The 24827-nt window shown below is 41.0% G+C and overlaps 7 protein-coding genes across 7 annotated transcripts; 4 read left to right on the top strand and 3 right to left on the bottom strand.

The window, feature by feature from the left end:
* Positions 1-10199: 10199 nt before the first annotated feature.
* FPOAC1_006267 (uncharacterized protein) lies at positions 10200-10644 on the top strand (the record flags this gene model as incomplete). The annotated part of the gene is made up of 3 exons (XM_044850752.1): positions 10200-10236; positions 10298-10390; positions 10448-10644. 3 exons carry the CDS (start codon positions 10200-10202, stop codon positions 10642-10644), a joined length of 327 nt encoding a protein of 108 aa, XP_044709464.1.
* A 1466-nt stretch (positions 10645-12110) lies between these two features.
* On the top strand, positions 12111-13451 carry FPOAC1_006266 (uncharacterized protein; the record flags this gene model as incomplete). Its single annotated transcript, XM_044850751.1, has 1 exon — positions 12111-13451. One exon carries the CDS (start codon positions 12111-12113, stop codon positions 13449-13451), a length of 1341 nt encoding a protein of 446 aa, XP_044709463.1.
* A 387-nt stretch (positions 13452-13838) lies between these two features.
* Positions 13839-14696, bottom strand: FPOAC1_006265 (uncharacterized protein; the record flags this gene model as incomplete). Its single annotated transcript, XM_044850750.1, has 1 exon — positions 13839-14696. The coding sequence occupies one exon, from the start codon at positions 14694-14696 to the stop codon at positions 13839-13841; it is 858 nt and encodes a 285-aa protein (XP_044709462.1).
* Positions 14697-15208: 512 nt separating this feature from the next.
* Positions 15209-16731, bottom strand: FPOAC1_006264 (uncharacterized protein; the record flags this gene model as incomplete). The annotated part of the gene is made up of 2 exons (XM_044850749.1): positions 15209-16113; positions 16164-16731. 2 exons carry the CDS (start codon positions 16729-16731, stop codon positions 15209-15211), a joined length of 1473 nt encoding a protein of 490 aa, XP_044709461.1.
* A 540-nt stretch (positions 16732-17271) lies between these two features.
* On the bottom strand, positions 17272-18615 carry FPOAC1_006263 (uncharacterized protein; the record flags this gene model as incomplete). The annotated part of the gene is made up of 2 exons (XM_044850748.1): positions 17272-18348; positions 18403-18615. 2 exons carry the CDS (start codon positions 18613-18615, stop codon positions 17272-17274), a joined length of 1290 nt encoding a protein of 429 aa, XP_044709460.1.
* Positions 18616-20876: 2261 nt separating this feature from the next.
* FPOAC1_006262 (uncharacterized protein) lies at positions 20877-22943 on the top strand (the record flags this gene model as incomplete). The annotated part of the gene is made up of 6 exons (XM_044850747.1): positions 20877-21144; positions 21250-21489; positions 21538-21709; positions 21759-22354; positions 22402-22654; positions 22709-22943. The coding sequence occupies 6 exons, from the start codon at positions 20877-20879 to the stop codon at positions 22941-22943; spliced, it is 1764 nt and encodes a 587-aa protein (XP_044709459.1).
* Positions 22944-24162: 1219 nt separating this feature from the next.
* FPOAC1_006261 (uncharacterized protein) lies at positions 24163-24729 on the top strand (the record flags this gene model as incomplete). The annotated part of the gene is made up of 1 exon (XM_044850746.1): positions 24163-24729. One exon carries the CDS (start codon positions 24163-24165, stop codon positions 24727-24729), a length of 567 nt encoding a protein of 188 aa, XP_044709458.1.
* Between the last annotated feature and the right edge of the window lie 98 nt (positions 24730-24827).

Raw genomic sequence — 24827 nt, 5'->3', positions numbered from 1 at the left:
AAAGCTACTTTTATTAAGTACTTTTTTAAGGTATAAATCTTAAAATATATATTTAAAATTAATTTATAAAAAAATATAATTTTTAAATTTAAATATTAATATAAATTTTATTTAAAAATATATATTATAATTTATAAAATTAAAATTATAATAATTATTATAAAAACTTTTATTTTTTTAAAAAATTAATTATTAAATACTTTTTATTAATATTAATATTAATAAAATTATATAATTATATAATTATTATATAAAATAATAAATTTTAAAGTCTTTATTTATTTTAATTATATATTAAATTAAAAAATTATTTATAAAAATTTAATTTTTATAATTAATTTTATTTTTAAAAAAAAAAATTAATTAAAAAAATTTAAAACTTTTTATTATTTTTAAAATAATTTTTTTATTAATATTTAAAATTAAAATATTATTAATATAAATAATAATTAAATTATTATTTTTATTATTTTTAATTATAATATTTTTAATTATATAATTAATTATTAAATTAATAAATTAAAATTTAAATTTTTATTTTATATAAAAAAAAAGGCTTTTAATATTATAAGCTAAGTCTAGTAATATAGGTAAATAAGGAATACTTTAAGTATAATAAGTTCTATTACTATAAATAGATATTATAAATAGATTAAGCTTTATTAATAAAATATAGCTTAAAGAGCTATATTTAAGATCTAATTAATAATCTAATTAAAATTATAATAATAATATTATTACTATATAATTTAATCTACTTATAGCTATAAGATAAGTTAATTTAACTTTAAGCTATAATAATATTTCTCTTTTTAATATTAAGCTTTATTAAGATAAATTACTATAGTTTAAGCTTATTAAGGTATTTCTTATAGAAATTTACTATAATCTCTATAGAATTCTCTATATAAGTAATAAGGATTTCTATTAAATCTATATATTTAGCCTATTTTATAATATACTTTAGCCTAAAGTAGCCTCTTTAGCCTTATTTATCTTATTAAAAATCTATAATATCTTTAATCTTTTACTTTTTTATTCCTTTAGTTTCTATTAATAATAATAAGTTTATATTTTAATTAAATAGTAAATTAATAGTAGCTAGCTTTAATAAGCTTATATAAAATATAGAGTATATCTTTATATTAATAAATAGTTTTAATTAATAAATATATAAAGAGATAACTTTATTAATCTTTAATAGGCTAATATTTTTCTAGTTTAATTTCTTTTATAGCTTAAAGGTCTTAATATTTTTAATATTTAGCTATATTAAGTCCTCTACTTAATATTATTAAGTAAGTTATTTATATTAGTTTATTTAAGCTTTATAATAAGCTTATATAGTAATACTTTTTAATCTTAAGTACTTTAAGATATTATTTATTATTTTTATAAATTATTTTATATCTTTAATAATTAAAATTCTTTTAATTATAATTATAAATTTAAAGCCTATTTATAGGTAAAATCTATAGTTTATAAAGAATAAAGATATACTAATAGTTTTAAATTTTAAAGAGTTTATTATAAACTTAATTAAAAAGAGCTATTAATTCTAATTATCCTATAGATATAATATATAGGCTTATAAATACTATTTTAATATAGTATTTAAATATTTAATCTATTTATTAATCTTAAGATAATAAGTAATAAATAATAATAAGCTAATTAATAATTATTTAATAAGCTTTTATTAGAATTTTACTATAAATTAGGGTCTCTAGTTTAATACTATAGTCTATAGGAGCTTATATAGTTTTTATACTTCCTTTAAGTAATAATAGGCTATATTTTTAATATTATAGGTTTTTTTATATATAATAATATATCTTATTTTAATTAAGTAATAGGCTATAATTAAGATAATATTATTTTCTTTATTAAATAGTAAATATATAATAAAATCTATTAATATATATTATTAGGCTTATTTAAGGATAAATAAAGGTTTTAATATATTTTACTTTATTTCTTAAGCTAGATTAGCTTTTTAATATATATAATAATTCTTAATTTATTATTTAATATAAGCTAATATTCTAGGCTAATAATAATCCTAAGAAAGTAAATTATAAATATAAATATAATCTAGGTATTCTATTATAAAGTATTTATAATAGGCTTTTAATAAAGTAGTCTTAAGGGTATTATAGCTTAAAATATAAATATAGTCTTAATATAATAATTATTCCTAAATAATCTTATACTCTATAAATATAATCTTTAAGTATTATAGTATATTAATCCTAAGGGCTTATAATATTAATTATAAGTCTTTATTAATTTGATATTCTTTATTTAATAAATAATTAATCTCTTTTAATAGCTCTATTAAGAATAATAATTCCTTAGGTATTAATATAAATTAATTTTATTATAGTAGGTAATAAATATAGGCTCTTTAAACTTATAATAGTAAAAATTATTAATTCTTTTTTTTTAATATTACCTAGTTTTAATATATTAAGTACTTATTTTCCTCTTTAAAAAAGTCTTTTAACCTTTTAATTAAAGTATTAAATTTAATTCTTTATTTTCTAGGTTAATATATAATCTAGAAATTAAATTAAAATAAGAATTTAAATTAATAAGCTTATTATTAATTAAATAATTTTATTATTATAAAATACTTTAAGTTTTTATAATTTATAATTACTTTTATTAATAAAAATATCCCTTTTAATTTAAATCTTTATTCTTTAAAGTAGTAAATAATAATTATAAATTCTTTATTATAAATCTTATAACGTACATGATAAGCGGGTGCAACAGACAAGCGAGTGCAACAAAAAATCCCGCAATTTACATCTTCTCAACTTAATCAATTAATTTTCAACCACCAAATATGTCAGACCCAAATATTGAGGCTAGGATTCTTCTTGCACTTCGTGCCCTTCAAAATGACCCAAAATTAAGTCTCCGACGCGCCGCAGGCATCTACCAGGTCCGTTATTGGACTTTATATCGCCGGCAGAAGGGTATCCTTTCTACGCGTGATTCTATCCCAAAATCACGCAAACTATCTGATCTAGAAGAACAGATCATAGTTCAGTTCATTCTCGATCTGGATTCGCGAGGGTTTCCCCCGCGACTGCGTTGTGTTGAGGAGATGGCTAACCGATTGCTCGCCGACCGCGAGACGCCGCCTGTCGGCAAGCGCTGGGCCTCTAACTTCGTCAAGCGACACAAAGACCTCAAGACGCATTTCCCCCGTAAATATGACTACCAGAGAGCCAAATGTGAAGATCCGACCATTATTCGCAACTGGTTTAGGCTCGTAGCAAATGTAATTGCGAAGTATGGCATCCGACCTGATGAAATCTACAACTTTGACGAGACTGGCTTTATGATGGGCGTTATTGCGAGCGGAATGGTCGTCACAGATGCTGAAAGGCGTGGAAGACCAAAATCAGTGCAGCCTGGAAACCGGGAATGGATTACAGTCATTCAGGCGATCAATGCCGAGGGCCAAGCGATCCCGCCGTTCATCATAGGCGCGGGCCAATATCACCTCGCCCACTGGTACCGAGAAAGCAACCTCCCGGGCGATTGGGCTATTGCGACGAGTCCTAATGGCTGGACAGATAACGAGATAGGCCTCGAGTGGCTAAAGCACTTCGACCGGTGTACTACCAAGCAATCAAAGAATCGCTATCGTCTCCTGATCCTCGACGGACACCAAAGTCACCACTCGGTCGACTTTGAGAGATATTGCAAGGCAAATAAAATCATCACGCTTTGTATACCGCCTCATTCGTCTCATCTGCTGCAGCCTCTTGATGTCGGGTGCTTTGGCCTGCTTAAAAAGGCTTACGGGCGAGAAATCGAGCATTTGATCAGATGCTCCGTAACCCACATTTCCAAAACCGAGTTCTTGCCGGCTTTTTACACCGCCTACCAGGCCACAATGACAGAGAAAAATATTAAAGCAGCCTTTAGAGGAGCCGGACTTGCTCCTCTCGACCCAGAAAGTGTAATCTCGAAGCTCGATGTGCAGCTGCGGACTCCAACGCCTGTGGAGGAGGTAGTTAGCCCCTCGACCCCTTGGGTCTCAAAGACCCCAAAGACTATCCTTGAAGCCGACTCTCAGCTTGAATATCTTGAAAGGAGAATCAAAAGGCATAAAAGTAGCTCTCCAGAGTCGATTCTAGAAGCATTGAGGTCTTCTTCCAAGGGAACAAAAATAGTTATGCATAAGGTTGCCTTATTAGAGGCCAGGGTCCAAGATCTTGAACAGGCAAATAAGATACTAAGCCGGCGGCGGAGGGCAAAAAGAACCCGGCTACAGAAAGGAGGGGTGATGACAGTAGAGGAAGGAAGGCAAGTAATTGATCAAACGGATGTTGATGCGCAGGCGGTGGCTGGACCATCGAGAAGTGGTGGTCAAGGAGGGCCTACGCGAATGAAGGAAAGGCGCTGTGGAGCGTGCGGCAAGACAGGACATAATGCAAGGACCTGTCAGATAGTTGTCGCTATGTGTATGGAAGAATATAGCGATTAATTTTACTTAATTAATAGTCTGTTGTGTTTTTATCGCTATTTCTATCTGAGATGTTGGGATGTTGTGTTGCACTCGCTTGTCTGTTGCACCCGCTTATCATGTACGTTAATTATATTCTATAGATATATACTTTTTAAAAAAAAAGGCTATTAAGTATAGCCTTTTATTATTATTATATTATAATAATATATTAATAGATATATAATTAAAGGTATTTATCTCTAAGATTATATCTTTTATTTAATTAAAAAGGTATAAAATTAATATTAATATAAAAGCTCTTTTTAAGTCTTAAAAAGCCTTTTTATAGATTTTATCTTAAATAAATAGTATATCTTTCTTTATTAAATAGTTTAATAAGGCTATAAGCTTAAAGAAATTATAAATAAACTTCTTATAAAAGTTTATAAATTCTATAAAAGCTTATATATCTATTAAATAGATTAAGATTTATTAATTCTTAATAATTTTAATCTTTATAGAGTTTATTTAAATATTATTTTATTTTATAATAAAGCCTAAGAACTTAGTTTTTATAACTATAAATTTATATTTAACTAGGTTTATAAATAATTTAATAGCTCTTAGTTTTTTAAATATTATCTTTAATTATTTAATATATTCTTCTTAAGTCTAGCTATAAATTAAAATATTATCTAAGTATATAGTATAAAATATATCTAGGTATTCTTTTAATATATTATTAATATATTACTAGAAGGTTATAAAGACTCTTATTAAATTAAAAAGTATAATTAGTAATTTATATAATTTAAATTAAATATAAAATACTATTAAATACTCTTAGCCTTTTTTAATATATAGATTATTAAAGGCTAATATAATATTAATATAAAAAAAGTATTTTATATTAAATAAATTATTTAAAAATTCTTTAATTAAAAAAAGTAAATAATAATCCTTAATTATAATATTATTTAAAGCTTAATAATCTATATAGAAATATAAATTATTATTAAGTTTCTTAATAAATAATATTAAAAAAGCTATAAGTAATAAGCTTAAGTAAATAAATCCTTTATATAGATTCTTATTTAGCTACTTTTATAAGGCTATTAGTTTATTTTAAGATATTCTATATAAAGGTCTAAATAGTAGTTTTCTTCTTAAGATTAATTTAATATAATAGTCTCTAGATTAATATAGTAATAGCTTTTTTACTTCCTTAAGTAAAAAAATATCTTAAAACTTTTAAAGTTCTTTTAATAATATAAATACCTTTAGCTTAAGCTTAAATAAATAGTCTAATTACTTAAAAATAATAATAAAAAGATAATAATAATCTTTCTAGCTATATATTTAAGTAATTTATAAAAAAACTAAGAAAATATTCTTTTTCTTTAAAGCTAATAAAATATTCCTTTTTATTTAATATATAAACTTCTTTAAGATAATCTATAAAGCTTTAATCTTTATAGGCTTAATTAAAATAGGGAATTGATAGGGACGCATGATACTTTTACTACGGACGCATGACCTTACGGACGCATGACTTTTTAAGCACTTTAATTGGCCGAGCCCCGTATTTGTTAGTACACCTTAACCCTTCCTCTTTAATCAGTTGTTCCTCCTATAAACACTTATACATCAGCCAATCAGGACAATTCTGATGTTGTCATCAACACTGCAGATCATCCATCACCTTTGTAACCTAACCTCCTAATGAAGTTGACGCTGCATCATCATCAGATATCAATGCTTTAGCATCACAATGGTCTCTACGCGCCGCCAATCGTACAACTCCGAGTCTGAGTCGTTCAACACGGCAGAGCCGCCTCGAAAACGCGCTCGACTTAGCAGCCAACGCGTCCAGCTAAGCCGACAGCATAACTTTCGCCCGCCTCTTTTAACGAATCCACCGCCGCCCTATCAGCGTTATCCTGCCTCTCGAAATAACCGATGGACCTCTCCTACTAGCAGTGCACCTAGTGTTAGCGATTCTTATGGGTTTGGGGATACCGACGCTCTGGATAATATCTTTGCTGCAGTCCCTGATCGATTCTCAACCATACCATCGCCTCGTCGTTCCGGACCCGAGTCATCATTCGAGCTCCAATATAACCATGCAATAACCCTCCTCCGCAATGACTTTCCTCGTGGAACAGATCGACGAAATATTTGTCAAGTACCTATTCCTGGACCAGAAACCGATCCCTTCCAAGGCTCTCCTCGTAGCTCGTTGGAAGTAACGCGGGTACCTATGGTACCTGAGGTAGAATTCCAGCGTGCCTTAGGGCTAGTCCGAGATATTATTGGTAATGAGCGACGAATAACAAGGCAATGCCTTAAGTTCTTCGATACTGTACGCAGCTGGCGGGAAAGATGGGGCTATTCTCCTTTAAATACTGATGAATACGGCTCGCCTCCGGCATACTCTCCTCGCGAAAGTCAGCACTCTTCAGTTCCTGTTCCCTCTTCACCTAATCTAATCGAAAGCTCCCTTCGCAGCAATCCGAGTCCCCGCCTCCAGACGAAATACCGAATCCTCCAATCCCAGGTAACCCAGCCCCTACAGAGAACGCCCTTTATAAGAACATTCAACTCTTTGCAAAAGAGCATGGCTTTGGTATAGCAAAGTATAATAAGTACTCTTATAAGGGACGGCTGATACGGTATTCTATTCGATGTGATCGATACGGGGATCCTCAACCAAGTAGAGGCTCTGGTCTTCGTCAGAGGAAGTCACGAAAGTGTGGGTGTAAGTGGCTAGTTATTGCAGAGGCTCTTGAGGAGGGTAAATGGTTTCTCCGTCAACATCAGGATACAGAACATCACACCCATAATCATCCTCCAAGTGAGATATCATCGGCTCATCCATCTCATCGCCGCCTTACTTCCCCAGTTAAGGCAACTATCGAATCCACTAGCCGCCGAGTTGGCATTCGAGCGCGGGATATACGGGCTATCGTGGAAGAACAACATCCCGAGTCAATATTTACACAACGGGATATTTATAATGCTCGGGCTTTAGTGAGCCGAGAGAAGCTTGCAGGCTATTCACCTACTGCTGCCTTGCTTAAGCTTTTTGATGAGCAAAGAGTTCCTTATGTTGTGAAGTGGGCACCAGACGAGCCTGGCCGTCTTCTAGGCCTTGTCTGGACATTCCCCTATTGTATCCGGATGTGGAAGCGGTTCCCAGAGGTAATCAGCCTCGATAACACATATAATACCAACCGATTCAAGCTCCCACTCTTCCAAGTAACCGGGCAGACCTGTCTTGGCACAGTATTTAATGCTGCCTTTGGTCTTATTGATAATGAACGACGAGAGGGATTCCAGTTTCTTGCGGAAAGCGTTTCCACTCTTCTATCAGAGCACTCAATACGACAACCAGCTATCATTATCACGGACTTTGATGACTCAATGAAGGCTGCCTTAGACGACCAGTTTCCTGGGGTCCAGCAGCAGCTCTGCATTCATCATGTCAACTCCAACGTTCTTCTTCGGTCAAAGCAGAAGTGGGTTAAGAACCCAGAGAATAGCAGTAGCCCGGATATTAGTGAGGTAGATGAACCTACCGAACCCCAAGCTACTCTAACTCTGCATGACCGCGCACTTGTCTCAGCTGAATCCTCCTCTGAGGTTCCTCATACCTATCAGGGGGTCCTCCAGATGTGGAAGCAGGTTCTCTTTGCAGAGACCGAAGAAGTACATAAGAAAGCATGGATTGCTCTCTGTAAGGAGTTTGATAATCAACGCCCTATTCTGCGGTATCTTTTAACACCTACATGCCAGTCCGTGCTCAATGGGCCCGTTGCTTTATTCGTAAATACCCAAACTACGGCATCCGTGTGACCTCAGGTACAGAGGCAAGCAATAACAACATCAAGAGCTACCTATTGAATGGGATGAGCCATCTTTACAAGTTGGTAGAAGCAATGCAGGACATGCTACATGATCAAGAGCGTGACTTTAAAGATGCTTGCGGGAACGACGAGGTTCTTCGAGATCGTGAGTTCCTTGGGTCAAGCTCTGACTACTTGGGCGAGCTCCGGTCCCTTGCATCATCAAAGTGTCTGAAGCTTATCAAGAGCCAATACCGACAGGCACGTAAGGCACTGCCTACTGGAAAGAATCCTAATCCTAGGCCCCTTGACCCATGTACAGATGAGTGCTCTGTCTCAACCGAACTCGGTATACCATGCTATCATACAATTCACTCACGTGTATGCTCTACGAAAGCTTTCACAAAGTGGGATATTCACCCTCGCTGGCGACTTCGTGAAACATCCTCTCGAGATCCATATCGAAAGATCCTTGACCCAAAGATTGCTACATCTCTTAGAGGGCGGCCAAAGAATACAAAGCAAGGAGTGCCAGCAGACCTTATACCTTCTACAATATCTCAAGAAAGCAGTCGGGCCTTAGCATCTCAGCCGCAAGCATCTCAGTCCCAAGCGCCTGGGTCCCAAAAGAGAAAGCGTGGCCGCCCACCCGGAAGCCGGAATAAGTCAACCCTAGAAAGGGAGAATAAGAGCCAAGAAACTATCGCTACTCAAGGGACCACAATGGGTGAAACTATTTACGTTGGGGCTGGGAATACTACAGGCGTTCGCGCAAGTGGACAGAGAATTCAGGCAAGTGTGCGAAGAACGAGAAGTCAGTGGGAGTTATTATAGGTAGATAAATATAACCTATATTAGAATTAAATTCGTAATCCCTCTGATATATCTTTTGTGTAAGACCAGACCTAGTAATAACCTCTTTTCTACAGTGGTAGTAGGATTGTTAGGTGGGATTGTTCCTTGCAGGGATTACAGAAGTACTAGTGGGGTAATATTTCTTTAACCAATTAAATTACTTAAAAAGTCATGCGTCCGTAAGGTCATGCGTCCGTAGTAAAAGTATCATGCGTCCCTATCAATTCCCATTAAAAAATAAAATATTTTAAATAAAATTATTTTTTAATTTTTAAAATAATTTTTAATAAAAAAAATAAATTATTAATAATTTATAAAATATTTAATAAAAATAATATTATTTTATAAAAAGTTTATTAAATTAAAATTTATTATATTAAGAATTTTATAAAATTAAAAAATTAAAAAAAATTCTAAAGAAAAAAAAAAAGCTTATAATTAATATTATAGCTTTTAATATAATAAAATTTAATATAATAAGATAGAAAGCTATAAGTATACTTAAACTTATTATATACCTTGAGATAGAGAAAGATCTTAAGAAAACTAGAAAATGCATTTATATTCTTTTCTGTCAATTCCTAGAGTAACCTGCTGACAAGCGTTTAATAGCGCATTATAGCAACGAGTTCTATTACGGGTGAGGGTTTAGTCGAAGGACTCGAGTGGATGCGACAAATTGTGCGTACGAATCCATTGTACTAATAAGAGAAGGGCAACGTTAAAAGAGAGAGCCCATAACATTTCCTTGACGTCTACCTTTGCAAGAGTCCATATGCAAGGGGAAAGTAGAGGCCTAAGAGCATAGGAGACTTAATTAGTAGGTCAGCTTATCTAGTTAGAACTGACTTACAAGGCTATTTAATTTTGTCTTTCGTTGTTTAACGGGCACAACATTATTCCGCATCATTTGCCGATTAATCAGCGGCATTGATCCACTAATTCTCGGCCTCGGTCAACAAGGTTAAGATCTCATCATCACCAAAAGAATCACCCCATTCCTCTCATTCTTTGCTATCACCACATTCAAAATGGCTGAGCACCCTTCTTTCACTCTCGCTGCCCTCTGTAAGTACTCACTTGACCGTCAAGATTGAGTTGTATCCTAATTGGCCGTCCTCCGTCACAGTGGCTGCCGGTGGCACTGCAGGTTACATGCGCACGCGCTCTACTCCTTCTCTCGTGGCTGGTGTTGGACTGGGTGTTTCTTATGCCTATGCTGGTAAGTTTCTATATCTAGGAAATTGTTACCGTTCTGTGATTGACATGTGCTTGACAGGATACCTCCTCAAGAACAACAAGGACTACGGTTCTGAGCTTGCGCTGGCAAACAGCGTCCTCTTGACTGGATCTGCTGTTCCGAGAATCATCAAGACTGGTGGCCGAGCACCTGTTCCCATCATTCTTGGTGCAGTAGGTGGACTCGCTACGTATTATTATCAGAAGAAGTTCCGCGAATTCCGGTATGGTGTTTGAGCAAGCATTGTATCTTTACTTTTGACGACAAGCACAATCAAAATGGAAAAAGCCTGATGTACTATACTGTATGATAACATGGGAATAATTCATCTCAGTTTGGCGGATCGCCAAGTAGATATTTGGCAGCTTTCTGAATCGCAATTGAACTTGAGGTACAGGGTAATAGTGCCTGAAGTTTGGGATGGCAAGAAATGAGAGGTCAACAGTAGTAAAATGAATAAAAATATACTTAAAAGTAGATCAGAATGAATGGAACTGGTATTTCGTGTATCATCTCGTATATCTTGCGTGGGCTTGTTGTCAATGTCGTGTCAGAACATCTCTCAAGTGATAATTATTCTAGTTGTTCAACAAGAGAACATTCTGAGAATAACCAACAAGTTGGAATTGGCTCGTGCCATTGATTGGTCATTTTCGGTCCAACTTATCGCCTTATCACCACGTGACTCAAACTGTCGAATCTCGTGTCGGAGTAATAGCAGGTGAGATTGATCTGATCATCCGACCAACAGTTGACTAGCCAGCTGCGACCAGTAGCTCTCCCAAGAAGCGCGATTATTCTCCCGTCTGGTGCTATAATAGTTCCCGAGAGTCCGTTCGCATGCCCGTTGGCTTCGCTAATCGAACCGTTCGTTCTTCAGCCCTCGACAAGCCTGTTTCCAGTCCAGTCCAGTCCAGTCCAGCTGACACGCCCGATCCAACGAGTCGAGACGAGAACGAGTAAAGACTACGAAACAATACAATCAGCGGCGCTTTACCCGTGAATATTGTAGATGATATTCGCGGTTTTGACTGCTATTCAAGATCCCGTGAAACTATTCACCACCCTCTTCCATATTAAGTTTCCACATCTACGCAATCCGCTTTGCCGCGTCAACCCAATTCCCCCTCTCCCTCTTTCTGTGCCTCGGCGCCCTCATCTTGTCACCACATGTAGCAACGCAAGGTGTAATAATACCATGCTCATGTGTCCAACGTGAGATTACCCATTCTCCGCCTCCTAAAAGCTGACCGTACATTCCCTTCCCCTCTCAACTTCGCCCTACTCTATCATCACTTCGCCCAGACCCAAGACCGATCAAGGCACAGCTAAGCCCGGTCTCTCGGGCCAAGAATTAACCGTCCATCCCCGTCCCCCTCATGCGTAAGACGAGGCTGTGGAGCTGTGATTCGCTACCGACTCTCTTAGCTCCAGAACTAACCCCGTCATCATCCAGCTGTCAAAGGCTGAGCATGGATCCTTTCAGGATTTCTCATCAACGTAGCTGAGCCTTGGTTCAAACGGATACGTCGGCTCATGCGCCATCAATTGTATGCTGTCGTCATGACTTTGACTACCTGTACTAAGAAAACTCCACACTACAGTTATAACGTCGACGGTAAAGGTTAAAAAGAATTAGATCCCCGCCGTTGAGTGCATGTTCTCGTAGTCTTATTAGTTATACCATAATTGATTGCCCCCAATGGCCATTCATCGTGTTCTGGCTCTTGTCAGCCTTTGGTTAGGCCTCGCTGCAGCTATCCCTTCATCTCACATCTACAAACGATCTGTATCTTCTCAACCTCTGCCACCAAGTGAAGATCCATGGTATTCTGCTCCCGACGGCTACGAAGATGAGGAACCCGGCACTGTGCTTCGTCTACGTCCTGCACCTGGAAACCTGACCGCCATCGTCGGCAACAGCTCTGCCATCTACAATGTCCTTTACCGCACAACTGACAGCCAGTACAAAGCCACATGGGCTGTCACAACGCTCTATGTTCCCAAGCTAGGAGCGAACAGTACTGCTGCTCGTGTATTCAACCAGAGTGCTGTTATTTCGTACCAGGTACCCTACGACTCGGCTGATGTCGACGCCAGTCCTAGCTATACCGCCTATTCTTCCGGTGGCACTGACCTGTTCAATCTCGCTTTGGGTCTGGGCGTCTTTCTCAACGTACCTGACTATGAAGGTCCATTGGCTTCCTTCACCGCTGGTGTCATCTCTGGACACGCAACTCTTGATTCCATTCGCGCCGTTCTTTCTCTAGGCCTTGGTCTTAACACTACCTCTTCCCGTGTTGCGCTCTGGGGATACTCCGGAGGCGCATTGGCCAGCGAATGGGCTTCTGAGCTGGCAGTGCAATATGCACCCGACCTCCAAGAAACTGTTGTCGGTGCTGCCATTGGCGGTATAACACCCAACATCACTGCTGTGGTGGAGAGTATCTCCGGGAAAGACGCTGCAGGCTTAGCACCCAGTGGAATTCTTGGAATCACAAGCCAGTACCCCGAAGTGCAGAAGTATGTCATCTCCAAGCTCAAGACCGAGGGGCCTCAGAACAAGACCGGGTTCCTGGCTGTAGAGAACTTCACTGTTGAGGAAGCCGGCGCCGCATATGCCGGGGTTGATATCTTTGACTTTTTTGAAGACGGCATGGATTTATTCCGCGATCCCAAGGTTTTGAAGGTTATCAACCGTGATGGCATAATGGGTTATCATGGCGTCCCTCAATGGCCTATCTTTGCCTACCAAGCTGTCCACGACGAGATCAGTCCCATTGCCAACACCGACAAGTTGATTGAGAGATACTGCGCCGTTGGAGCTAACATCTTGTACCAGCGCAACTCTGTTGGAACACACGCTCAGGAATTTGTTCTCAGCGCTGCTCCTGCTATTCAGTGGTTGGCAACTGTTCTAACAGGCCAGTACGCAAGCGTGTACAAGACTGAGGGATGTACTATTCAGAACGTAACAAGAAACAGTACTGCAATTCCCTTGAGGAAGAGGAATGTACCGAACGGCGTCTTTAGCCTGTGGTAGTTAGTCATAGTTTGGTTATTGATAATTTAGGTAGGGTCAGGGACTGTTGCTGTCTAGCTTTCTGGACATTCATAAGATCAAGCATTGATGCTCATATAATAAGCTACATAATTCGATTCATTTGGATATGATAAAGTCAACTCAGTATTCCTGTTTCAAAAATCACATGGTGCCACCAAGTACCTAGAGAAGGACAGGGACACTAGACGAAGAGACTTCTATGCTGATACAAGAGACTTATAGTATTGTGTTCAAGTAGGTGATATATGGCTTGATCTCTAACCTTGACTGTTAAATGTATATTCACCGAAACGGTCTTGATGGCATAGATTGTCCTAGTAATATTGCTTCTTCTGCCCCCAGTGACTAAATGATGCCCTGAGGCCGCTACCTCCAGTAGTAGAAAGCAACACCAACGGCAACTGCAACGACAGGGCCAATGACTTTCAGCACATCCATCATCATCTTACGGTTATTCCTCTTTACCATTGCACTATGATCAGCGCGATCATTCACTCTTGGGAATGGCACATCTGGAACGTCCTTCCCAAGGAACTCACATAGCGGCTCCCATCCATCTCCGAGATTGTAATCCAGCCGCCTTCCACTCTCCAAAGGCACAGCCTCGCGAACTTTCCGATAATACTCCTCGTATGCGTCTCTCGCTCTTGATTCGACAGCTTCAAGCGAGTACTCGCTTGCACCGAAGAAACCTGCATGTATTTTCATCATGGCTTGCGGTGCACGAAAGCGCAAGATATGCCATGCAATGAAGCGTTGCAAAGCGGTGGTACTGTAGAGAGTTTGTAACAATTCCGATTTATACGATGGCCACCAACTCTCGAACTTCCTCTGGACAACGACGACTTTGGCATCAGGATACGCTTTGATAAGTTCCGGCACAAAGGTGGATGCGACATCAGTAGCGACGTCGTACTGGCCCCAGATACTCTGCCAATCGTTTCTGTTGAACGGTGGTCGAGGTGCTGCACTTCCATCTGGGCTCTTGTAGGTGTATTCTGGGAGTTGTGCGAGGTGAGGCCATGTCGCTTCAGCTGCTTTCTCGAGACTGGACCAAGGGACTTCAAAGACGTTGTCGAGAGCGTGATGGGCGTTGTAGCCCAAAATGCGGTAAGCCTCTGTCATAGACTTCGTGGCTGTGCGGTATAACCCCGCATGGATGATTTTTAGACCATCATCTTGGGTGCTAGACGGTGTGGTATCCGTTTGTTGTGTTGATGCCATTGTTTTAGTTGTTGGAGATGATGGTTCGGGCAATCTCGTTGACAGATGACTTTAGGATCTGGCGGGATTTATGTCCATGCTACGCCATACAGCCTGACATAAGCACTGTAAGCACTATAACAAAACGATAACCCACTAATTCTGGATTGGCTGTAATTGTGAGACAGAAATATCAGCATAATAAAGATCTCAAAAAGTTGGCAGTCACGTTTCACACGCTACATGATCAAGAAACCGAGTTCTGAGATCATGACAGTGATACTGGTCTCGACCTTTCTATCAAGTAACATGAAAGCCAAAATGTGTGCTTCAAGACACAATAATACATTATCTTGGGATCTGTTCTAAATAACATTGAGTGAGATTATCTCGTTGCTTGTGCTTCGGAAAGGACGGCTGTAATACTCCAAGGCGTACTTGGCCAAGTTCTCGGCCGGCAGTTTTATCACTTCAGTCGTGTAAATACATAATATGGATATACGAATGTCGCTGCTCCGGTGCTGTCTAGAGTATCAAAGACTCGACGTCGCCCGTGCTCTCAACCTGGCACCGTACTTCCACAGCATGATCGGTGCAGCTATTCCCAGAGCCAACTTGACTAAAGCCAAAGCACTATTTCCCCATCCATACCCCAGTGCAGCATACATCTGAGGGGTAAAAAGAGGGAACAGAAAAGCTGCCAAACTGCGAGGAAATTGCTGCGCTGCAATGGCACTAGAGGTATGATCTGGATACGAATCCATGAGATATGCTTGCAACGGCATCCCCGCGATTTGCATACCAAACATTGTGATACACATGGCGACGTCAACCCAAGCCCAGTGGACTCGGTACTCAGCGCACCAACCGTAAACAACGAACCCGATTGGTGCCACAAAAGCAAACATGAGCATCAAGGGAACTCTGTGCTCTGGGAGGTGCTGGCCTCCTGACCGACGTTCCATTTTGTGGAACCAATAGTCCATAAGCGGCGCACCGAGTTGTGATCCGAGAAGTTCTCCGAGTGCGCATGCGATGTAATGCAAGCCACTGATCTCAACAGATTGTCCATAATGCTGAGCCCAGAGCTCTGCAAAGCTAGAAAGCACAATGTATAGAAGGCCATAGCCAAGGGCTGAGATAACAGCTGCGACTTGGATGATTGGATGGAATGCTAGTAGGCGCAGAGGACGACTCATGGCTTGACCAAGAACCTTTGTCAACGGCAACTCCCCTTCAGTGCGCTCTGCGTCTGTGTAATATGGTTCGCCAGTTTCTTTGCGTAACCTCTTAGCTCGCTGCTTCAGAATCGCCGGTGCATATGTTTCTTGGAAAGTAGTGAATGAAAGAGCGGCCATGGCTACTTGGAAAAGAGATGTTGACCAGAACATCCATCTCCATGTGACCCTGTAGGTCATAAACCCGCCAATGATAGGACCTTTTTGAAGAATCAGTGATTTGCAGCTACAAAGACGGGATGATACTTACCGACTGCAGCACCCACCAAAGGAATGACCATATACCAACCTAGTGACTTTCCACGCTGATCTGGGCGCCAGATATCCCCCAGAACACCACCTCCAAGGGCGTAGACAGCACTCGCTCCAAACCCAGCAAGAAACCTCGCACCGATCAGTAACTCTTTGGTGTTTGCAAAGCCGCAAGCGACATTCCATACAAGAAACCAGATGTTAGAGATGTGCAGGATGGTTTTACGCCCGTAAACTTCGGACAGAGGCCCAATAACGAGAGGCCCAAAGGCGGTCGCCAAAAGATAAATACTCAATGCCATCACTGACTGTGTCGGCGTCATGTCCAAGTCCTTTGCGATAACCGACAGTGCGGGAGCCATGACTGTCGACACGAGGATGCGGTTAAACCCAGTTACCGAAAGAACATTCGTGACAGCCCATTTGCGACGCTCAGGCCAGTTCTTGGGGTTGTCGCTGTCGAGATCATTGAAGGCGATTAGATATGGGTCGGGATGAGTCGCTCTGATGATAGCGAGTTCAGTATCGAACTCGGGTCCGAGAGGGTTTTGCTTTACATCGACCATTTTGTTGTAGATTGATTGATAAGATCGTCTAGATAATAATGAGGTCTCTAGTCTTTCGTATAGTATATATACCCCGCAGATGATAGGCAGCAACCGGAAACCGTCGCTTTGCGGCTAGTCAACGCGGAGTTATCGGTCACGATATCTGGCTGCTTATCAGATGTAATTTAACTTATCAGATCGGCAAACTAGAACGGTAGGTAGATCAGTGGGAAAGCGCGTAAGCTAACGAATGGAATGACCCTTGTATGAGACCCGAACGACTCATTGATCAATCAGGATCGAGACGAAGGATCGGGAAAGCCAAAAGGACCCGAGCTATCCGAGCCAAGACCATAATGCACGTAAGAAAGACTAAAATTCACCGCTTTGTCCTGTCTCAAGACACATTCGAGTGAGTTTCACTGGGTCCTAGCAATAATAGACTGTGAAGGCCGGTGTCCGGATCGGCATTGGTCGAGACAGTAAATCATCGTATTAAGGTTGTTGTATCTAACAATGATAAGAGGGTATTAAAACCCAACACATATTATAGCAGGGTTACAACTTGGCTCGAGGAACACTAGCGAGCTCTTGACTCTCACTACTCCTCCAGACAGCTGCTGCCTTTGCCTTGCCACCTTTCCACTGCCACTTTCGCTGATCTTGCCTCTCCTCGACAAGCAACTTATGCACAAACTGCCCGAAAATAGGCATCATCTTGAATCCGTGTCCACTATCTCCACTCAAGACTACCAGAGTACCATCTGTGTCAGGGACGTAGTCGATGATGAAATCAGAGTCATCCGTGTCCGCGAACCAACAAAGATGCTGGTCAATCAATGGTCGGTCCGCAAGCTGGGGGAACACTTCTCTCAGAAGTTGGCGGATGTGCGTTTCGTCTTCGAGGGGCATGAATTGTGAATCGGATAATTCGGGGAAGGGAAGTGAGAGACCATCTTTGGTGAAGGAGTAGTTTGTGAAAGCACCGCCCATATGGCAGAACTTGAGTTTCTTGGTCTTGAGATCAGGCTCGAAGAAGAAAGCCAAGTCTCGCACGTTTGTAACAGGGATGCCTTTGAGGTCGACTGCTTCTTCGTCTGTAAGTTGGATATGCGCGACACCCCAGGCCCGACCTGTCATTTGTTTTCCAACTCGAGGAAGAAGGTTGGCTGCATCAGCGCCCAAAGCGACGATAGTCTTATCAGCAGTATGGATGCTTCCTCCACGGGTCCTAGCCCCGATACATTTTGTGCCCTCGCGACTTGACGCATACAGCAAGGTGTCAACTTCACCGTCCTTCTTTCCCAGATGGAACTTCACACCAAGCTTGACGCACTGTTCATAAACAGCCCTCAAAGCATTAGCAGAGTGGCCATAACCGGCAAGCTTGTTGTGGTAGCCTTTGAAGCCTGTGAGAGGACCTGTGAATTTGGGGACCAGTTTCTTAATCTCTTGACTGCTATTAACGCGGGTGGTTTGGCCATTGAAAGCTGGATTCTTTTGAAGAGACTGAAAGTAGCTCTCCACTGCACCCTTGGTGTTTTGCGCAGCTTTGCCGGATGTTACATTAAGGAAACCTGTTTGGTGGTAATGGGGTGCGTAAAGAGGATCTGATTGCCATTTGCGAATGGCGTCCTGTCCAGAATGTCAACCTTGAGTCTTCAAATAAAGACTGGAGAGGTTACGTACAAGGGCCAGTTGGGTATAAAAGTCATCAGCATATTCTGCGCGGATGACTTTGTTAAGATCATAAGCTGCCGAGAAACGACTCGGCACATCCACGTCTTTTTCGAGTATTGTGATGTTCTTGTAGCCCTTTTGTGCAAGCTCAAAGGCCGTGGCCAAGCCGAAGCAGCCGCCTCCGAGAATGAGGATGGATTGATGTGTTTGGTCCTCAGACATTGTATATGAGATGGTGAGGATAGTCTAGAGGTTTCAAGACGACAGTGATGGAGATGAAAAGAATAGCAGAGTAATGGAATAGAGGCAATGTCTTGTTAAAAGTACCTGCATGCTGACTCTCAGGTTGTTATGGCTGGTTGGAGATGATAGTCACCTCGGATCCTCATCCGATATCGCGATACCAGATGATACGATGCCCATGTTCTGGTTGGACAAGATGGAAAAGGTTCACAGAGTATCTCCATAAGGACCGCAGAATGAGTTAGCGTAGCCGACGGAGGCTTTCAGTGGCTTTTAGACATGAACAACCTCCACCAATTCCGTACTGTTCCCCGCTTCATCGGCCTCTACCCCGGATTTAGCCATGGTCAGGCGGACAGTTCTTGGGAAACACAAGAGATGCAGATCCAATCATGGCGGTGAATGTTAATGAGGCCTGACATTCACGACAGCAGGATATACTTTGAACATGGGGCACTGTAAACCGAGCGATTTCGCGAACAAACGAGCTCTTCAATAACGGTCCCTATGCCGACGACCGATGTCAATTACCACGGCCAACGGATACCGTCCCGAACAGTGTATCAATAGATTTCACACCGTTGTGATATTGCAATATTAAACTCCTGCCTTTCTTCATATTTAGGTTATCTTATAAATATATTTATGATATATTTTATGGCAAAGACTAGATTAAACAAGGGGAATTTAGAGTTCTTCCGTGTAGCTCGATCATACGCAACAGGGTTGTGAGACATCACCATAGCGCAGCAAGTCACCAAACGAGCGTTGGAATAAGCCACAAATCTCTAGAGATAAATATGATCCTGGTGACCAAAACGTATTATTGGCATTTGAATCTGGTCGCCAGCGCAAAACAAGGTGTGATGGCCCTGCGGTGCTTTGTTAAAGATTTCAAAATCTACCAATCAAGAAACAAGCAAGTGAACGCTGGAAAATAAAAAGAAGGATTGTGACAGTGACATTTATGTATACCTATGCAGAATTCTTCAAACTCCTTCGCGGCATGCCAGACAATTATAAATAATCTACTTCGCAGAATGGCTGTCCTGAGTCAGGTCAAGAACGGGCGTCTTTTTATGCAGCTCTTATTGGTAGGGTAGACACGACATTCTCAGTATGAATTTCTAAATGCACCAGATGATCCCGTCCGTATTTCAGTGGCAGTTGATCATCATCTATGGTATTTTCTCTACCATGCTAGGTACATCATCGCCGCTGCCGATACGACAGAGCCTTGGGTAGAGGAGACAGTGAAGCTCAACTGCTTAACTATAACTCCAACTGTCTGCGCAGCCTTCTCATGAGATCTGTATCTTATTACTGATACTTACCCTACTCCTTTAGTTCGGTAGATTACTATATATAGCTGCTGCCCGCGGAACCCGGTTACTCTTCCGTACCAGAGACTAGTCCTAATCTAGACACACCTCAGAGATTCGTTATCACAGCAAGCAATGTCGTTATGCCATCAACCCACTTCTTTGTTGTTTCGTGGATGGAAGAATCACATCTCATTATTGCGCAACTGCAGATTTCCATCTTAACGAGCGAATCAAGCGAGTCGTTCCTTGATTGAGACAACCAAGAGCCTAGAACGTGAAGAACCCATGAAACGAATAGGAGTGAAATGTTCTTTCAGGTTCAGTGATTGAAATGAGCTCTATGGAATCTTAGGTAATAGTTCATGACTATCGATTCTGGTTATTTAACGAGCTTACTACTTCCAGCTGCAGAGACCTACATAATTGGCAATCTAGCTACATCAACTCTGGTGTAAGTCCAGAGCAGTTTGCACATATCTCCTTACTCGAAACAGCAGATATGAACTTTCTGAGGGCTTTCTTCATAATGGTGCGGTAGTACCTGAATTTCGGTTTTTCAATATTCGCCACCGACCATGTCATCTCTCAAGTACAACCCCCAGCCGCATATGGATACCCCATGTGGATTAACTTTATGATACTGTTACAATGCCATAGCGGAGGTGTTTCCAAAGGAGCTACAGCCGTCGGCAATTGCGAGTCTAACCTTGGAAAAAGCAGAATAAAATAACTCATCTAGACTGTTGGTTGACTTATATCAAGATGAGCTAAAATGGTATCATTCATACCATGGTCCCTCATAGTTCTGATATATGTTCCACTGCCTCGTCGTATCTTTTCTCCAATGAACCCAGAGAGTCTCAGTCAAGCTGTTTTCCGACCAAATACCGCGCTCTATAATCCTTCCCCTTCAGAATGGGCTTCTCGAACATTTTCGGGAGTGAGAAGACGGCCCCCGCCTTTTTGGCCGACCCTGAAGCAAGCGACTCTGAACGCTCTGTCATTCACGATGGCGACCTTGCATACACACGAGTCAAAGGCGGCAATGGTTCCAAGCCTTCATACCAAGAAGCCGTCGGTGCTCCTGTTGAGGCGAAATCCCCCCTCGGATACAATGTTGGATGGCTTACAGTTATCTTTCTCAATGTCAACATGATGGTTGGAACTGGTATCTTTTCTACACGTACGTCCTTATCTTCCGGTTGCTATCTTCCCCAACGTCTCTTTTCTAAGTCTATGTACCTTGCTTGATGGTGATAGGGAGTGTTTCACTGACATACCATCTTAGCCGCCAGTATCCTCAATCGTGCGGGCTCCGTTGGCCTGGCACTGATCATTTGGGTCATCGGATTCATCATGGCTGCTTCAGGCTTCAGTGTCTATCTGGAACTTGCCAGTTATTTTCCCAACCGTAGCGGCTCCGAGGTTGTCTATCTTGAACAGGCATACCCTCGACCCAAGCATTTCTTCCCTGTTACCTTTGCTGTTCAGTCAGTCATTCTATCCTTCAGCAGCAGTAACGCTGTCGGTACGTTCGATTCTTATCTTCTTACTTCTCATATCTGATACATGACAGTTCTCTCAAAATATCTCTGGCGAATGACTGGCGAGGATCCAACTGAGTGGCAGATGCGCGGTGTTGCCATAGCGGCTTATACCCTCGCTGTCATCTTTGTTATCGCCCACAACAAGTACTCCTTGTGGCTGGTCAACTTTATCGGTGCGCTCAAGATCCTGACCCTTATCTTGTAAGTTTCTTCACTTGTAACGTGTGCTCACATCTAATATTCTCTGTAGCATCAGCATTGCCGGTCTCGTTGTTCTCGGCGGCAATGTCGACAGTATCCCTGATCCAGGCCACAACTTTAGAAATGCTTTCCAAGGTGCCACCCCTAATGGAAACGATCTAGCCAGTGCCTTGGTCAGTATCGTGTTCTCTTACGCCGGATACTATAACGCCTTCAACGTTGTCAACGAAATCCAAAACCCAATTCCCACTCTTAAGCGAAACGGCACCATCTCTCTTACAGTCGTTGCTGTTTTATACATGCTTTGCAATATTGCCTACTTCGCCGTCGTGCCCAAGGAAGAATTCGCTGAAGCAAGTGAGACTGCCGCCTCCATCTTCTTCTCTAAACTATTTGGCGGTAGTGAGGCAGCTGCTAATGTACTCAACTTCCTCGTTTTGCTGAGTGCTTTTGGCAATCTTCTTGCTGTCTTGGTTGGTTCCGCACGGATGCTTCGCGAGATTGGACGTCAGGGTGTCCTACCATTTACCAACTTTTGGGTCTCTACTAAACCCTTTGGAACACCGCTTGGCCCTTATTTCCTCAAGTGGGTATTGACCTTTATCATGATTGTCGCACCCCCAGCTGGTGATGCATTCACATTTGGTATGGCCCACCTTCCTTTTACTCGTATCATCGCTAATATCCTGTAGTTGTCAGTTTAGGAACATACCCTGATGCGATGTTCCGGTTTGCTATGGCTACTGGTCTTTATGTCCTTCGCCGAAGACGGACTAAGGCAGGTATTGGACGATCAGACTTTAAGGCCTGGCATCCCGCTGTTTTATTCTACACCCTCATCCAGCTTTTTGTTCTTGTTATGCCCTGGTATCCTCCCAAGGGTGGCCCGTATGCTGGTGATGTCAGCTTCTGGTATGCTACATACTGTGTTGTTGGAATTGCAATGTAAGTGTGGCTTGTTCCTTTGTCAGCTTGTTGCCAGATACTAACCTCGGTCAGTGTTCTTGTGTGTGCAATTTACTACGCCGTCTGGATGTTTCTGTTGCCCAAGTGGAAAGGTTACACTATTCGCACCGAGATCACCGAGGTCGATGACAACGGAGCCAACACTCACCGCTTGGTCCGAGTTCCCAATACCGATCTTGCACAATGGGATGAAGAGCACGATGAGGCTGGAAACCTTCGACAGAGGCCCATCCTGGTCACTTCTTCTGAAGCCTCACTTAAAACTTAAGCGATGCAGTTTTGACTTATAGCTTTCGAAGTTACTAGAGGATCCATAAGGAGCCTTCTTTTTACGAATTGGATAGAATCCAATCTCTTGGATAAGTATTTCGTCACATTTGAAGTCAGAGAGCCTATCCAATTCAATCAAAATTCTTTACTTCTCATAAATGATTTTCTGGGTCTTTGGTTTAGTCTCTTGATGCTGTATTTCTGTTTAAAATCTCAATGTGGGAACACAAAGTTGAGCCAAACGTATCCCAATAGACTGCTGTCCATTTATGCATTACATCCATCACCTTGACTGTTGTCCCTGTTGTGTCTTTCGCCTTGCAGTTCCGGAGCTGACCGTCTGTGATTCCTTCAAAAGGTCCCGGCCTCACAAAATTGCGGTCAAACATTGTTGTCGGATGGAGGTGTGTGCGAGTAATCATGCTGTACAAGACTCCAGTTATACATTATGGTACAAAGTAATGTCCCGGTCCAACTGGATATAATTAACCGGAGATCTTTACCTAATCTTTCCGGATAAGTAGTTGCCGGAAATGTTGGGTGATTATATCGTTCGGCAAAAAGTCAAGAATGGCTTTGCTATCTGTGGTCCGCAACGCATATGAGATACCTTCCAGAGTTTAATTTGCCCAACCTTACGGATACTTTTGAACATTGTCTTTCAGCAGTCAACCATTGAAGTGATTATCACACACATGATGGAATGAGACAGCTTGCCTACCCATTCATCGCAGTGCTTTCAGTGCTAAGGGTTGACGGCATTTCTATTGCAGGACGGTCCAAGAGTTTCGGTGTACAAATACAAACTGAACAAGTAGATACATATTTAAAACTAGTTATGACCTATCCATGTGCCTTGTTGAAATTTTACAAGGTTTTCTAGAGTTTCCATAAAATATACTACCTAGATCTGCATTTCATCTGGAGATACGGTAAGTTCTAATACACTAAACTAGGGTTCCTTGGTCCATATACGAGCCAAGTGCTCAAGTCCCGGTCAGACCCATCAGAACATCTCGTATTCTTTGATCAGATGGTAAATAATATTTCGGTTACACCGGCACTTGGCATGAAGATCGACATGAAGATGGGTATATATAGGGACTATATCCATAAGACTAGAATTATTAACATACAACTTCCACGCACTTTCAACAATCCACTTCAACTAGACCAACTATTTACCTCACTCGTCGCATCACTTCTACACTACCAATATGCATTTCACTACACTTTTCACTACCGTCCTCGCCGCTGGCATGGCTTCTGCCGCTGAAGTGACAGAATACAACGCTGTTGCACTTCGCCAGGGCCACAAGGAAATCGACCACGCTGCCCTCCAAGCTTCCAATGGTCGCTTTGCCCTCAAGGTCAAGAACCAGGGCGCCGCTTGTGACCGAGGCGTCACCGAGAACAAAGTCACATTCAACATCAACAAATCTGGCGAACTCAGCCTCTACACTTTTGGCAAGAACCCTCAGGTGGCCTACGTCGACCGCTCAGGCATGGGCCAGGGCATGCTCGGTTACGCCACCTACGGAGACAAGGGCTTCAACCTTCCCAAGAACGCCGAGACAAAGGGCTGGAAGGTTGCTAAGAACGGAGACCTCACTTTCGGGGGCAAGGGCTTCATTGCGTGCCCCAACAGCAAGAAGGCTGGCGGCTCTTACAGTATCTGGGCTGATGTTGGAAACAAGAACCCTGGTGGTAACCAGAACTGCCAGGCTATTACTGTCCGTGCTACTGAGGATAAGACCCCTGTTGCCTGTGTCTACTCTATTTAAGTCTATGTAACAAGGCATTTTCTACCTGTATCTGGAGTACTTGTCTCTATATATAGGACCTTTACTTCAGGATACTATTTTATTTTCTTATTTGTAGC

Source organism: Fusarium poae, chromosome 2 (assembly GCF_019609905.1).
Source record: "Fusarium poae strain DAOMC 252244 chromosome 2, whole genome shotgun sequence".
NCBI lineage: Eukaryota > Fungi > Ascomycota > Sordariomycetes > Hypocreales > Nectriaceae > Fusarium > Fusarium poae.
This window is presented reverse-complemented; position numbering and strand designations above follow the sequence as displayed.